The 13,023-nt window shown below is 44.0% G+C and overlaps 1 protein-coding gene across 1 annotated transcript in view; it reads left to right on the top strand.

Moving 5' to 3' along the window:
* Positions 1-13,023, top strand: part of LOC111229559 (synaptotagmin-7-like) — a 67,466-nt gene that overhangs the window by 35,982 nt on the left and 18,461 nt on the right. The window contains exon 3 of the mRNA XM_022755918.1: positions 2,249-2,328. Within this exon, the coding sequence (XP_022611639.1) occupies positions 2,249-2,328 (80 nt within the window). The remainder of the gene's footprint in view (positions 1-2,248; positions 2,329-13,023) is intronic.

Genomic DNA, 13,023 nt, shown 5'->3' with positions numbered 1-13,023 from the left:
CACTGGGAATGAGAAGTTCCCCTTTTGCAAGTCATTTGCTTTATTTCATCTGCTACTAGTCCTAACCTAAGCCTGGTTCCAGACATCTGAGCTGCCGCCTCATTGAGTATTTCAAATAGGTCTGATGTTGGTGGCCGTTTCTCCGTGTGGGAGAAATAATTAACCAGAGTCAGAGTTTAGTTTCCAGGATTAAAAAAAAAAAACAAAAACATCATCTTCCTACATACAAGTCATTATCTATCTACAGGTTTGATAATTAACAACAGAAGAAGAGTGTGAGTGACACTGATACAGCCGTTCTAGCAGTTGTAAGTTGACTTATAGAAATAACAACTCACTGGGACCAACACAACACTTGCTACTCTTAGGTTAGTTATGGTGGCACAGAACAATTCATTGTCCACACTTTTCCTAGTTGGTATTGTATTTGTATTCGAAACACATGACACACATTGAGAACAGTCAGAAAAAGAAAGATTACAGATACATTTTAAAAAAAATATATATATTTGGAAATAAACAGACCTGAACCCAACCTAATCTCAAAACTATGTGCAAACCTGACACAAACCTGATGTGAGCTCCAGTGAGCTCTGGTCAAACTTTTCATGGCTTCTGTGTGAGGGACTGAGCTGGAAGACATTGGTGTATTTTACTCAAATGAGAGAAATTATTTTACAAAAACAAGCAAAATGTTTCGGGCCCTTAAAATATGTCAAATTAACAGAACTAAACTCGGTCTGTGATAGCAAATTAACATTAAACCAACTTCTCTGACAGAACTCAACTCACCTAACAGACAAAGAACAAAAGGGAACATATATACTGGTTGATCAGACCAGCTGTACACACAGAGGGGTTAACATAAACAATAACACCTTAACTAACAAATAAACAAAACAGGACAGTTAGTCTGTAGACTGAAATAAATTTCCTACAGATTCTACAAAAAAAGAAATATCCTAAAGCCAAACCTAAGTCTAAAGAAATACACAATAATCAAACTAAATAACCCCAGTCCCCCCATGATGTGGCAGGTACTTGGTTCAGTCTTAATGAGCACTTCCTCTACTTGAGACTCCTGCTTCCTGAGGCCCACCCTTTGCCCAACCTGGCCAGATGACCCCGGCAGCAGAAGCAAGGAAACCCCCAGCACCGGTAAAACAGAATTAGAACAACTTACAATAGGTTCACATAAATAAACATAAATGTTAAATATACAAACGGGAACTAAATGTATGTGCTAAAAATAGAACTCATGCATTTCCAACAAGCACTAAATAAACAATAAGTATGTTGTATGAAATTAAGAGCTATGTGTCATCATTTATGTTTGCGTGTGTGTGCAGTGTGGGTGTGAAAGAGCCAAAAGAGTCTAAAATAACAAAAAAGGTGTCGGTGCATGTGGGTTACCGACATTTATTGCTGAGTGGCTGCAGGTGTGGCCACCACATTCTCACCAGACTGAAGTGGAAACGGGGACATTGTCGATTTTGTACAACCTGAAATCTCCAGCCTGGAGATACGTGCTCAGCCAGAAACAAGCAAGCCCACCGCAGGAAATTGCCCTTCAGCCGACTTAAGATTCACTTGGCCAAGCCATGTTGCCAACTCAGTGTGTTTTCCTCCCACTCATTTTCTGGAGCTGGAGAATCCTTACCTATCCTCGATGCGTATCAGAGCATCACTTTCAGGGAAGCATGGTATTTTTTTGGAGGGGGGGGGGCAGATTTAGACTGATCCCCTCCCTGTTCCACTTGTAGCAAAGTGTCAATAGAGATTACCTGCATTGTGACACATGTGGAACACCTTTAACTGTAATGAGCTTTTCCAGTAGAATGCGCCCAGCAGACCTCACTTTTTGAAGCCTTCAAATTGCCATTATTTCCATGGTTACAGCAGGTCATGCTCAAGCTATTTGAAATCAGGCTGGTGCAGGACTTTCTAGAGGCTTCTCTCCAGTACCCAGCGGATTACCTTAAAGAGGCAATTGCCATGTAAATTTCAGGGTGGTGCGAGTGATAATCATAGTCAGAAATGGCTCTCCACAGCAGATTTGATTTGACTTTGATGAGTGTAATCAGGAGACCATCAGGTAAAGGACTGATGGCACAGTGTTCCTGAGATAATGGGAGAGGCATTTACACTTGAAATTAGTATAGCAAAAACACAGCTTCAAAGGGCAAATCTAAGCTAACCTTTTGTTTCTCTTCCTCCTTTGTCTTCCCCTCCCTCTGCTTGGCTCAAGGGGAAGAGGAATAAGCCAGGAGTGGAAACAGCAGACACTCCAGACTCGGCACGTGGGCGAGGGGAGAAGAAAGCCATCAAGTAAGTGGCTGGTAACTGGTTGGGGTAGAATAATCTGGTGATAATGAACTCCATTTGGTTCAGCTTTGAGTCCCTCGATGTACACTACACAAACGAGGCAGAAGAGGAGGCCTGTTGTTTTTATCTTGAAGAGCACAATCTCTACAAGAGCATGTTCAGGCAGACATTAAATGAAAGGCTAGTGATTTAATCAGTATAGATTAAATCTGCATTATCTTACCTGTGAAGCTTTTGGCTGGACGGGTCTGCTCCTGCACTTATCTTATGGGTTGTAAGATAGGTCTCCCTTAAGTGCAGGCCTTTAGGAACGCCTCTGCATTGCTTAAAATGGTGCAGGTTTAAGTAAACGGAGGGGGTGCTGGAGCTCCTTTTTGTGAAACTGTTGGAGTATAAATGTTTGGGAGGATTTCAATCTAACATTTTTTACAGGGCTCAAACTAAGATTAACGTATTTTCTGTTCGTGATGAAACAAGACCATAGGTCAGTACCAGAGAATGCCAGCTTTGTAATGCTAAGTGCGATACTTGCTTCTGTTAACCTGCTCATCACTACTTCTCTTCTATAGCCTGCTGTTGTCTCAGCTGTTTATGAATGTCTGTGTTTACTTTTCATTTTCTGTACGGACGGTTTGAAGCACTAAAGATGGGCTATGTGAATGTATTCTGACTTGGGTTCTTCAGTCTCTTAATTTCTGCATTTCCTTTCTCACTGCCTCTAGCAGCATCGATGTGCTCTGTTGCTCATTTCAGCTTCAAACTCCTTCTCTTCGCGCCTTGCCTTTCTCTCCTGCTCTGTCCCTGTTCTCCAGCTCTGACCACTGCTGTGTGACTTGTATGACATCAGTGATTCTGCTCACCTTTTCCTCCTCTACTTTGACTGTCTGCGATTTATCTCTCTGCCTTGTGTCTCATGCGTTCATGCGCTCGCTCTGCTCACGCCGAGGATGGGGGCCAGACTTCTTAATGTTTACTCAAATGTGTTTCATCAGTGGTTGCCGTGCTAGATGAACAGAATGTAATCACATGCTGTATGTATTCATCAGATTATGACTTACTCTTTTCTTGCTACCTATCTCTTTTTTCTATTTCTCTTTGTGTTTGCTACAGCACATTGCTTGTGAATACCTTTTCCCCCCCAGGCTGCCCCTTTGTTATTTTTAAAATCGAACCACCATGGTGATTTGTCAACTTCAGGTAGAAATAGACATTAATCTGGGCCTGTTTTGTGTCAAACTCCAATTCAATGCAGTTGTAAGACCAACTCTCTTCCTCAAACCAAGCCCTCGCTTCATCTCCGAAAGCAGGAGCGGCTGTTGCGAGTGGTTGGTTGGTGCCAAGGCTGTCCATAGTTGTGTTGCTCTGACCTGTCTCTCTCTTTGGCCGCAGTGATCTAGACAGAGACTTTTGGAATAACAATGACAGCAGCACAGTGCAGCAGAGGTGGAGCTCCTATCCGCCCAAGGAGTTCGTACTAAACATTTCTCCCTATGCCCCATATGGAGATCCTCGCCTCACACTCAAGTGAGTCTTGGTCCAAGGCTGGTAAGAGACTTCCCCCTGAGCAGGGCTGTAACGAGGCAGGGGCAGTGCCACTCTCCCCTTTCCCTTCCCTCCTTTCCTTTTCCTTTCCTTTCCCCGCCTTCCTCTCCTCTCCCCTCCTCACACATCATTGTTACTAGTTGTGCAGTCACCACCACTAGCCACTCATCAAATTGAACCATCGGATGTGGATGTTATGATGTCAGACATCTAATTAAATCCACCTAGATTCATAATTTCCATTATTTTTCTATTCCTTAAGACACAATTTACTCATGTGTAACTGGGGATCTTTAGCCAAAGGCCTTTTGGAAAAATCCCATTCCATAAATGTCATACTGTGGCAAAATATACACAAACTGCACATTTCAAGACTTATTATTGTTGTATAATGCGATTTCCATCAACAATAGTAATAACGACAACAATAACAACCCACCCAATGTTACCAGACTGGAGGGCATAAATGGTTACTAATGATTACTCATAATCTGCTTGGGAAATTTGAGTGTAGGAAATGTCATACACGCACATTACAGCATCCCTGCTTCAGCCATTCAGCTATTACTGCAGCAGCAGAGCAGCACAGCCCTGTAACCCCCCCCAGGCTAATTTCTGCTGCTACTCCTCACATCCTGTCACCTTTTAATGAACACAAAGGTGCATGTTCGGATGCCCCCCTACTCCCTACAGCCCTGCCGGTCCCACTAACTCCTGACCTCTAACCTCTCACCTCTCTCCCATGGAGTGTAACCATGGAGACGGACAACCCTCGTATAGCCTTCCTCTCCAAAAGACATGTATATACTTTAACCCACTTTCTCTGTAATGTGTGTGTCTCTCTGTCCTTTGGTGTTGTGAAGTGAAATTTTCCAGCTGTAGTTGTTGTTGTTGTTGTTGTTGTTGTTATTGTGGAGGGTTGACCGTTATACCAGGTTGCAGTGTGGTGCCAGTGTTCACCTGTGGTTTACATCCATCTGTGGCTTCTCTCTGATCCCCATCAACCTAATATCTAATGTGTACTGCACTAACATTGGAGCACTTCAACTTCGTCCACTGCCTATCATATTGAGAGATAAGGTAACAGTGTTTGTACTTGATGCAATAAAAGTAATGTTTTTACTCACAAGGCACTTGAATCCAATAAAGCACTAGCAAGGTCATACCTATCTCCCGCCGGGCACTGAGAGGGCTCCAAGCTTAGACATCCCGCTACCCGGCGTCTGTCTGATAAACTGTCTAATAACTGGTCATCTTTAATAGACCTAGCCGCTGAGGACTGTGTGTTAAATTGCCCGGAGAAAGGAGGCAGCAGTGTGCTTATGAACGTGGTGGATATATGGATTACTGCCTGAAGATTCTGGGGGCTGATCTCAGGAAACCATCTTTAGACCCCAGTGCTTGTGTCTTGAGAACTTCATTTTTCAGAAAAAACCCTCAAGGTTGTCATTAACTGTCCATAAAGCTGTTTTTCAGCAGGTTCTGTGTTCACAAGTTTTTTTCCTCTATCCAGTGGTAAAAAATAGGTTTTCACTGCAGAAATGCTAAAACGAGTTGTTTTATCAGTAGTGTGTTAATATAAGACACATTATATAGATATTTTTAACCAGCAGAGACAGGGGGCGACCTCCTCACTCTAACCAATAATAAAGCCAACAGACGGCTGGGAAATCATTTCCTGTTTGAGATTCTCTCGAGATCAGCAGATTTCAATCACACTGGGCCTCATTTATCAAACAGGTTACTTACACTGCACGATCAATCTCCATGTTTAGGGATTTGTTGGATTTGAGTCAATATTGAACTTGTAATATATTTAATGTCAGCAGCAGTCGTGACACAAGCTTGAAAATGGTCGTAGTGATTTGACGAACATTTCTCAAATTTACGCACAAGCCTGAATTGTTTTTACTGTATATCATTCTCCATTTGATCAATCTGATAGCACTGAGATGAAAAACTGTCAAAGATTATGTGGCTGTATTTCTTTTGTAAATCACTTCTACGCTCAGTGAAGTTCAGTCAGAAACAGGATTGATATCTGAATGCAGTATATTCCTGACTCTGACTCTCCTGATTCTCTGTGATTCGGGGCTCCATTTATTTATGTTTCTACTTTTAATAAAGAGCAAAGACGTTCACCTTGTGCTCGGCTCGATAAATGAGGCCCGTGTCTTCTGTGTTGACCGTTGCTCCAGCAGAGTCATCCATGCTGTTCTTGTGATTGATGACTTATCCACTTGCGCTGTCAGGTCAATTGGTCAGAATTAAATGTGAAACGGTGACCTTCAAAAGGATCTGATGTGTAGCACCTCCCGATCCCACGTTTACACACCAGGCGACAATGACTTCTGTGCCTCGTACTTTGTGTCTCCTGCAGCGGGAGCCCCATGCATATTAATGAAATGTAGTCATGTCACCAGAGGGCACTACTGTGCTTTTATTTTTGATCATCACTGCTTTCAGAGTAGACGTGACATTTTTAACCCAAAACCAGTTTTGAGGGGAAATCTGAGTTGACAACTGCTCTTAAGTTTGAACACTGATAAATTTCTGAACCTTGTAGCTTTTTTTTTTTTCTTTTTTTTTTTTCTTTTTTTTTTTTGGAGGTTGATATGATTAGATAACCTTCATGATCTTTTCTACTGTGTGGTGCAGGTATTTCATTACCTCCTGTTTTCTGTCACTGCTGCTAAGTGGTGATCAAATGACGAGTAGATCTTTAAAAAATTAAATATTACAGATTAATATCTAAAAATGCAGTGAAATTGATGTTTTACAGGAACAGATTCACTTGTATTTAACCGGATGTCACTTTGGATGAATTCCCAAATGACTTGATTATTTGCTCATGAGACACCTCAGTACAAGTCCTCCTATTGCTCTAAGTTGCTATGATTGAATTGCTTTGTATAGCAGTGCATCTCAAGCCCCAAATGCCTAAATGAATGAGAGAATGAGAACTAAACGACCAGCGTCCACATACTGTTGCCGCAAGTGAATGCTGGCAGCTGTAGTATTGGTCCTCCAGGCCCAAAAGGACTTCTTACTGGTTTTCCACCCTCCACAGGCTCCCTGTGAATTCTTCTTCTTCTCCTCCTCCTCCTCCTCCTATCCTCCCCTGCTCTTCACTCCCTCATCCCTCTCTTCCTCCACACTGGACTCCAGACCTTTTCATCCACCTGCCTCTCACTTGGCCTGGAAAACTAGACCTGCCCCCCTTACACACTCTACTGATCTGTCTCACTTCCTTAGCCATGTGGTTGCTCAATCTATTTTCCTGTGTGTGTGTGTGTGTGTGTGTGTGTGTGTGTGTGTGTGTGTGTGTGTGTGTGTGTGTGTGTGTGTGTGTGTTTGTGTCTGTCTTTCTCACACCCTTTGGTCTTTTTCTCCTCTGCCTGTCGTTATTCTCCCTCTTCTATACCCTCTGTCTGCTGTGGGACCTTCGCACCCTGTCTCTCTCTCTTAGTGGGGCAGTGTCAGGGGGTCAGAAGGGGGCAGCAACTGGGCATGGGGATGATGGGGGGGGTCCTTATCGCAGTGACAGCGTGAAGAGCATGGTGACAGAGGGAGCGAAGGCCGGGAGGTGGCAGACCGTCCAGGGCCACATGCAGTCCGGAGGATTAAGACCCAGCAAGTGAGTTCAGAACCGGGCATGAAAAGAGTGAACATATCAGTCACTGTGCAGCAGAATAAACACTATTACTATGCAAATGTTATTCTTACACGTTTTTACCTCAGCAGCAGCTATGATGAGATGAATGAATCAGTTCTGGGAGAGAGAGAGCGAGAGTCAGGTCAAGTTCAGCAGGGAGGAAAGTGCAGCTCAGGTGTCAAGGTGAGCGTGCGGGCACAAACGAACGTGTGAGCACTGGGGAAATGTGAATTCTCGTCATCATGAGAAGATAACAATAGTTCAGTTATTTATGTGAGCAACTGTACCACCTGCAAGTGTCCTTCCCACAATGCAACACAGAAATAGTCTCATTTTCACACACCGACTGCCAGGCCGCCTTTTAATTAAGATTTAGGCTGAAATGTGAACGACATGTTGATCGCTGACTGCATGTATCCCACAGCCGTGACGTATGACATGATTTAGGGTCTATATTCAGCGTGCTTTAAATGAGGCAGTTCATTTTCAGTTCTTCATGATTTTTGCACCTTCCTTTGGCACCTTGTGCCTGTGATTTCTTCCTCCACAACACATTACGCTCATCACTACCTCACTCCTCATTCCCTCCTTCTCTCCTCTTCTCATCTTTCTTTTTGCCCCCTGTCTATAATTGGATTCTATTTTCAGGCTGCTATAAGTGTCTGCGTCTCTTGTGTTTGTGTCTCGCACCCCATTTTCTGTCTCTCCTCCATCGTCACCCTCTGTTCTTATCGTTCCCATCGCTCTCTCCATCTTTCCGCCGCTGTGTAAAGCCACTCCTCTTCATTCCCTTCTCTTCTGTTTTGCCCACAAACTGTTTCATTTCAGCAAAACCATCCATTACCCTTTTTTATCCTTTCATTTGTGACAGTTAAATATGATGGATAGCACACTAAAAGCCTTATGCAAAATTGTGTTAGGTGAAGTAATGCGAAGCAGAGTAAACTCCACCTAACTGATGTGAATAGCTCTCTCATGACCTAATTCTGGTAGTCTGGGTTACACAGCGATCTGAGAGAGGAGGATATATTTAGGGAGTAAAAAAAAGATATTAAAAAAGAGGATACAGGATAGTGTAGAGCCCCAGAACACAGAAATAATGCACGCATAAGTAAGTGAAATAGGATGTGTCACACACCTTCATGTTTGTAAGAAAGGCAGTGAGCCAATTAAACAGCATTTATAAAGAGGAGGAGTGGAAAATGAGAGGCTGACAGAGGGAGGGAGTCGTACTGTAGGACTTGGTTGGCTGTTGGGATGTCTCTAGAGGTGCAGCATGTATTTAAAAGACGAAAATGACTTAGAGAGAAAGGAGGAGAGGCTATCAGAGATGGAAAAAGTTGACTGACGAGTAGAGGAAATGGGGATCTCTCATCAGCCCAAAAAGCCCTCATCAGGAAGGCCTGGAAGCTGCAAAACCTCGGCCCTTGCGCCTCGACGCGGTCACGTGGCGCATAACCGCTCCACGCCTGTGCGGACAGTGCACATCCGACCCCTGCCCGCGCGAAACACACCCCCACGCAAACAGCACGCTCCAACCGCACAGACACGCAAGGTGCACACACATCTGACGCACGCACACAGGGCAAGCTCACAGTCTGCACACTGCTGCCCGACGCAGCCCCATGAGCAGTACACAGCACACAGCGATCACTCAGGCTGCACCTTCTACTGCTATTTCTGCTACTGCTGTTACTGCTGCTGCCTCACATTGCTCTCTTTCTCTCTCCTCCTCCTCCTGTTTCCACTTCCCAACGCTCCTCCTTCTGCCTCCTTCTCCACTTTGTCATCAAACACCACCCCTCCTCCTTCCTCCTCCTCCTCCCCTTCGCGATCATCAACTTCCTGTTTGGACGAACTTTCCTGTATCTACCCTGACGTCAACCTGACTTCTGCTGTGTCCCCCTACTGCCCTGTGCCACCTTGTCTCATCTCTGACGATTCCTTCCCTCTCTTCTACATCTCATCTCCTGACCCCACCACTTCTGAACAACTCACTCCCTCTTGCCACGGCTCCGCTCCTCCATCTTCTTCTTCTTTTCCTGTGACCTCTGACTCCTTCTCCCCTCCACATCAACCTATCCTGTGCCGGCCGTGGCCCTCTTCGCGCTCTCTTTCCTCCCTGCTCCTCTGCCCACCCAGCTTTGGGGACCCAGTCTTATCCTATGCATCCACTTTGGAGCACATCCCCTCTGGCCCAGCCCGGCCTCGGACGCTGCTACGCCAGCAGAGTCTTCAGCAGCCTCTCATCCACCCGTCAGGCCCCGGTCTCAGCCATCCTCCCACCACATCCCAGAGCTTGGGACAATTACACACTGCACCTGGACAGCCTGGGGGAGGTGGGGGTGCTGGGAGAGGAGAGGGAGGTGGCAGCGGTGGTGAGGGTGGGGGTGCAGGTACACGAGGCGGTCCCCGGGGTGCACGGGGCAGCCCCGCAGGATCAGGTGCCTCTCGCTATAGGGGAGGTGGAGCAGGAGGGCGCTCACGTGCCAGTCCTGGCAGCTGGGATTACATGATGGACCAGATCCGGAATCGAGGCCTGGACGTCAAGTCCTTCCTGTGAGTCTCTACAACTGTTCCTTCATATCTGTGTGGAGTCTCTGTAGTGTCACCTGCTTAGGCCTGTGTCTATCTGTGTCTTACATCATATGCTATGCTACAAGTTACTTTATGTATTTGTTTAAGGTGTCTCTTTGCCTTAATCTGTAGTACTTTACAATGTCTTAGAACCAAATAGTTTGTAATATATCCATGTTTAGGTAGTAACTAATCTGCTGTTACCTTTACCTTTTGTGAAACACTCTTCTCTGCCTCTTCTTTTGGGTGTTTTCTTTCCGTTTCTATCTGATATCCAGGGAAGGATATTACTACTTCACTGTGCTGTCTGCATACATGTATAAATGTGTATTATGTAGGTGTGTGTTATTGTAGTTCACGGTAGTATGAGACTGTGTTTGGAGCATTATCAGGACTTCTTTGAGCAAAATTTAGTCCTTGCTTTCACCGTAACTTCTAGTAAATCTTGCTGTTGTTAAGGAGATATATTTCTACATACAAATGCAGTTCATTCCATCTCATAGCTTATCTTGCTCATTCGGGATGGAGATGTTGAACACAGAAGAGGAGGCCAGAGGTTGGCTTATTTGAAAAATCTATTATAAATGTTAATAAGGGTAGAGTTATGAATGTAAATAAGCCGTTGTGTTATAGCTCTAAGCCCTGTTGCTGTGTAGGAGACGGATCAACAACTCATTTTATCGAGATGTCCTAGATCATATGCTGATATTAGCATCAACTATATATCCTATTTATGGGGGGGCATATGGTTACTTGATATGTTCTATGGTCCTTTCAAATATCAACATAAACACAGTGATTAATGAATTGCTACATCTTGAACAATAATAGCTGTTCATATTAACGCACTGTGCTGTAGCAGTAATGAGTTGAAATGAATTGCGAAGCTTCTTGTTGAGCGGTCTGTCACAAAATGCATTTTTCTTAATTTCAGAGGGCACAAAATCATGTGCATGAAAAATAGCACGGAAGTTGCGACATATTGTGGGCTGTTTCTATCCTATTCTGTGATAAATTGTTCAATGTTTACAGTCTATGCTCTGCTAAACAGTAACATCTGTTTGGATGGCACTCAGCCTGTCTGCTGCAATTGTCTTTGCAGGACAGAGCTGGTGCTGCTAGTACATAATATTCATGAGACGGTGTCATCAAAAGTCACCATTTATTTTACATTCACACCGTCCCACTCAATTAGATGATGTTATTTCTGAACCATCCTTTCGAATGACTGTTAAATATCCTGTTTAGCAGACACACCAGCAGGCCTATTCCATATTTCATGAGTATTTGCAACTAAAATGGCATCTCTTTTTCCGGTATCACTGTAACTTACATGCTAATAGTAAATCCGCTGACATGTGTGTCAGCATGTGCACATCAGACAGGCCATGTGTCACTGTGCATCAGTATAAGAACAAGGGTTAAGCAGCTGTGTGTAGATTTGTGTTAACCCTGAAGCATTGATCTTATGTCACCAGCACCATTACTTCTACAACATATTGTTGCTGCAGGCCAGATAGAGTAGAGGAGGGGGGGGGGGGGGGGTTGATGAGGAAGAGAGTGGTGTGGTGAAGGGATGAGGAAGGACACTGCCAAGGTGCAACATGTATTTAATGTCCCTTTCCACTGAATGCATTTTACAGTAGCCCTTCACCATTTCTTTTTTAATGTACATTAAAGCTTCTCTGGGTGTTTGAGTACCACACAGCTGAACTAATGCCACAGACTAACTGAGCATTAGCAGCGTAGCACATGCGAGCACCAAGGTCATGGAGAATATCGCCTATAGCGCCTATCATTGTAAATGTGGCTTGTAGCACCTATCTCTGTAAATGCGAGATTGAGATCACTGTTGTTGTATATTTCCTTCTCTGCAACAGCAACACCTCGAATGATGGATGACAGAGTGGCTCAGTAATAGACATGACCCATTGTTCAAGCCAGTTAATTTCAATCTTGGCCAGATTCCCTATCTGGATGAATCATTGCTCAATGAATGTGTTGATGTCATTGACACAGATATCTAGCCTTTGGAGCCGTTTGACCAAATGGATCTCTTGGGAGATTGGTCTTCATACTTTTTCTCTTAAAATCAATAATTTATCCTGGTGTGATTAATGTCTGTTCCCCCGCTCGCTCGTGCTTCCTTAATGTTCGAGACATTGATTGAAAGTGTTTTACCAATATTCTTGAGTGCAAATGGCTATTCTTAACAGGTGATGGGAGAAGAGGGATCCAATAAACCCTTATGGTTACAGTACCAGTGTAAGCAGCATACCATTATGTTGAATAGACCAATGATTCCCAACTAGGGGTATGTGTGCTCCAGGGGGTACCTCTGCAGTTAGCAGAATAAAAATACAGAGTTAAATGCAAAGTTGTAGCTGAATGAACAATGAAAGTTGAAAAAATAATCTTAAAGTAGTAGATAAATGTTGAAGTTGTGAACTGGAATTAAAGCATACATAGTTAGAATAGATAATACAGATGAAATCACTTCAAATGATATAATTTATGATATAATTTATGTTGGGTGGTGACTTTATCTCAAAGTGGTTCTGAGCGTAGCAGACAAAAGGTTGGGAACTGCTAGTATAGACATATAACAGGGAGATTATTAAACAGGGCTTTATGGAGCTGCAAGAAAAGCTTTTGACGGCGTGTAAGGAAGATGAAATTGTGAAGTTTAGGGTGATATCTTTCCACAGCCTGGCAGCACCATATTTTCTTAGCGGAGATATATTGTAACCCAGTCAGAGCTTTAAGCTATAGACCCGTGGGTGTGGGTGACAGGAAGGAGGGGAGGAGGCAGAGAATTAAGAGAAGGGGGATAGGGGGGGTGGGGGTGGGGGGGGCAACTGTAGCAGAATGGAGGAGATGAAATGAGATGAAATGAGAAGAGTGCAACACGGAGAGTGAGAGAG

Source organism: Seriola dumerili, unplaced genomic scaffold (genome assembly GCF_002260705.1).
Source record: "Seriola dumerili isolate Sdu_G_001 unplaced genomic scaffold, Sdu_1.0 BDQW01000242.1, whole genome shotgun sequence".
Classification (NCBI taxonomy): domain Eukaryota; kingdom Metazoa; phylum Chordata; class Actinopteri; order Carangiformes; family Carangidae; genus Seriola; species Seriola dumerili.
Note: the sequence above shows the minus strand (reverse complement) of the source record. Positions and strands in the feature narration are given on the sequence as shown.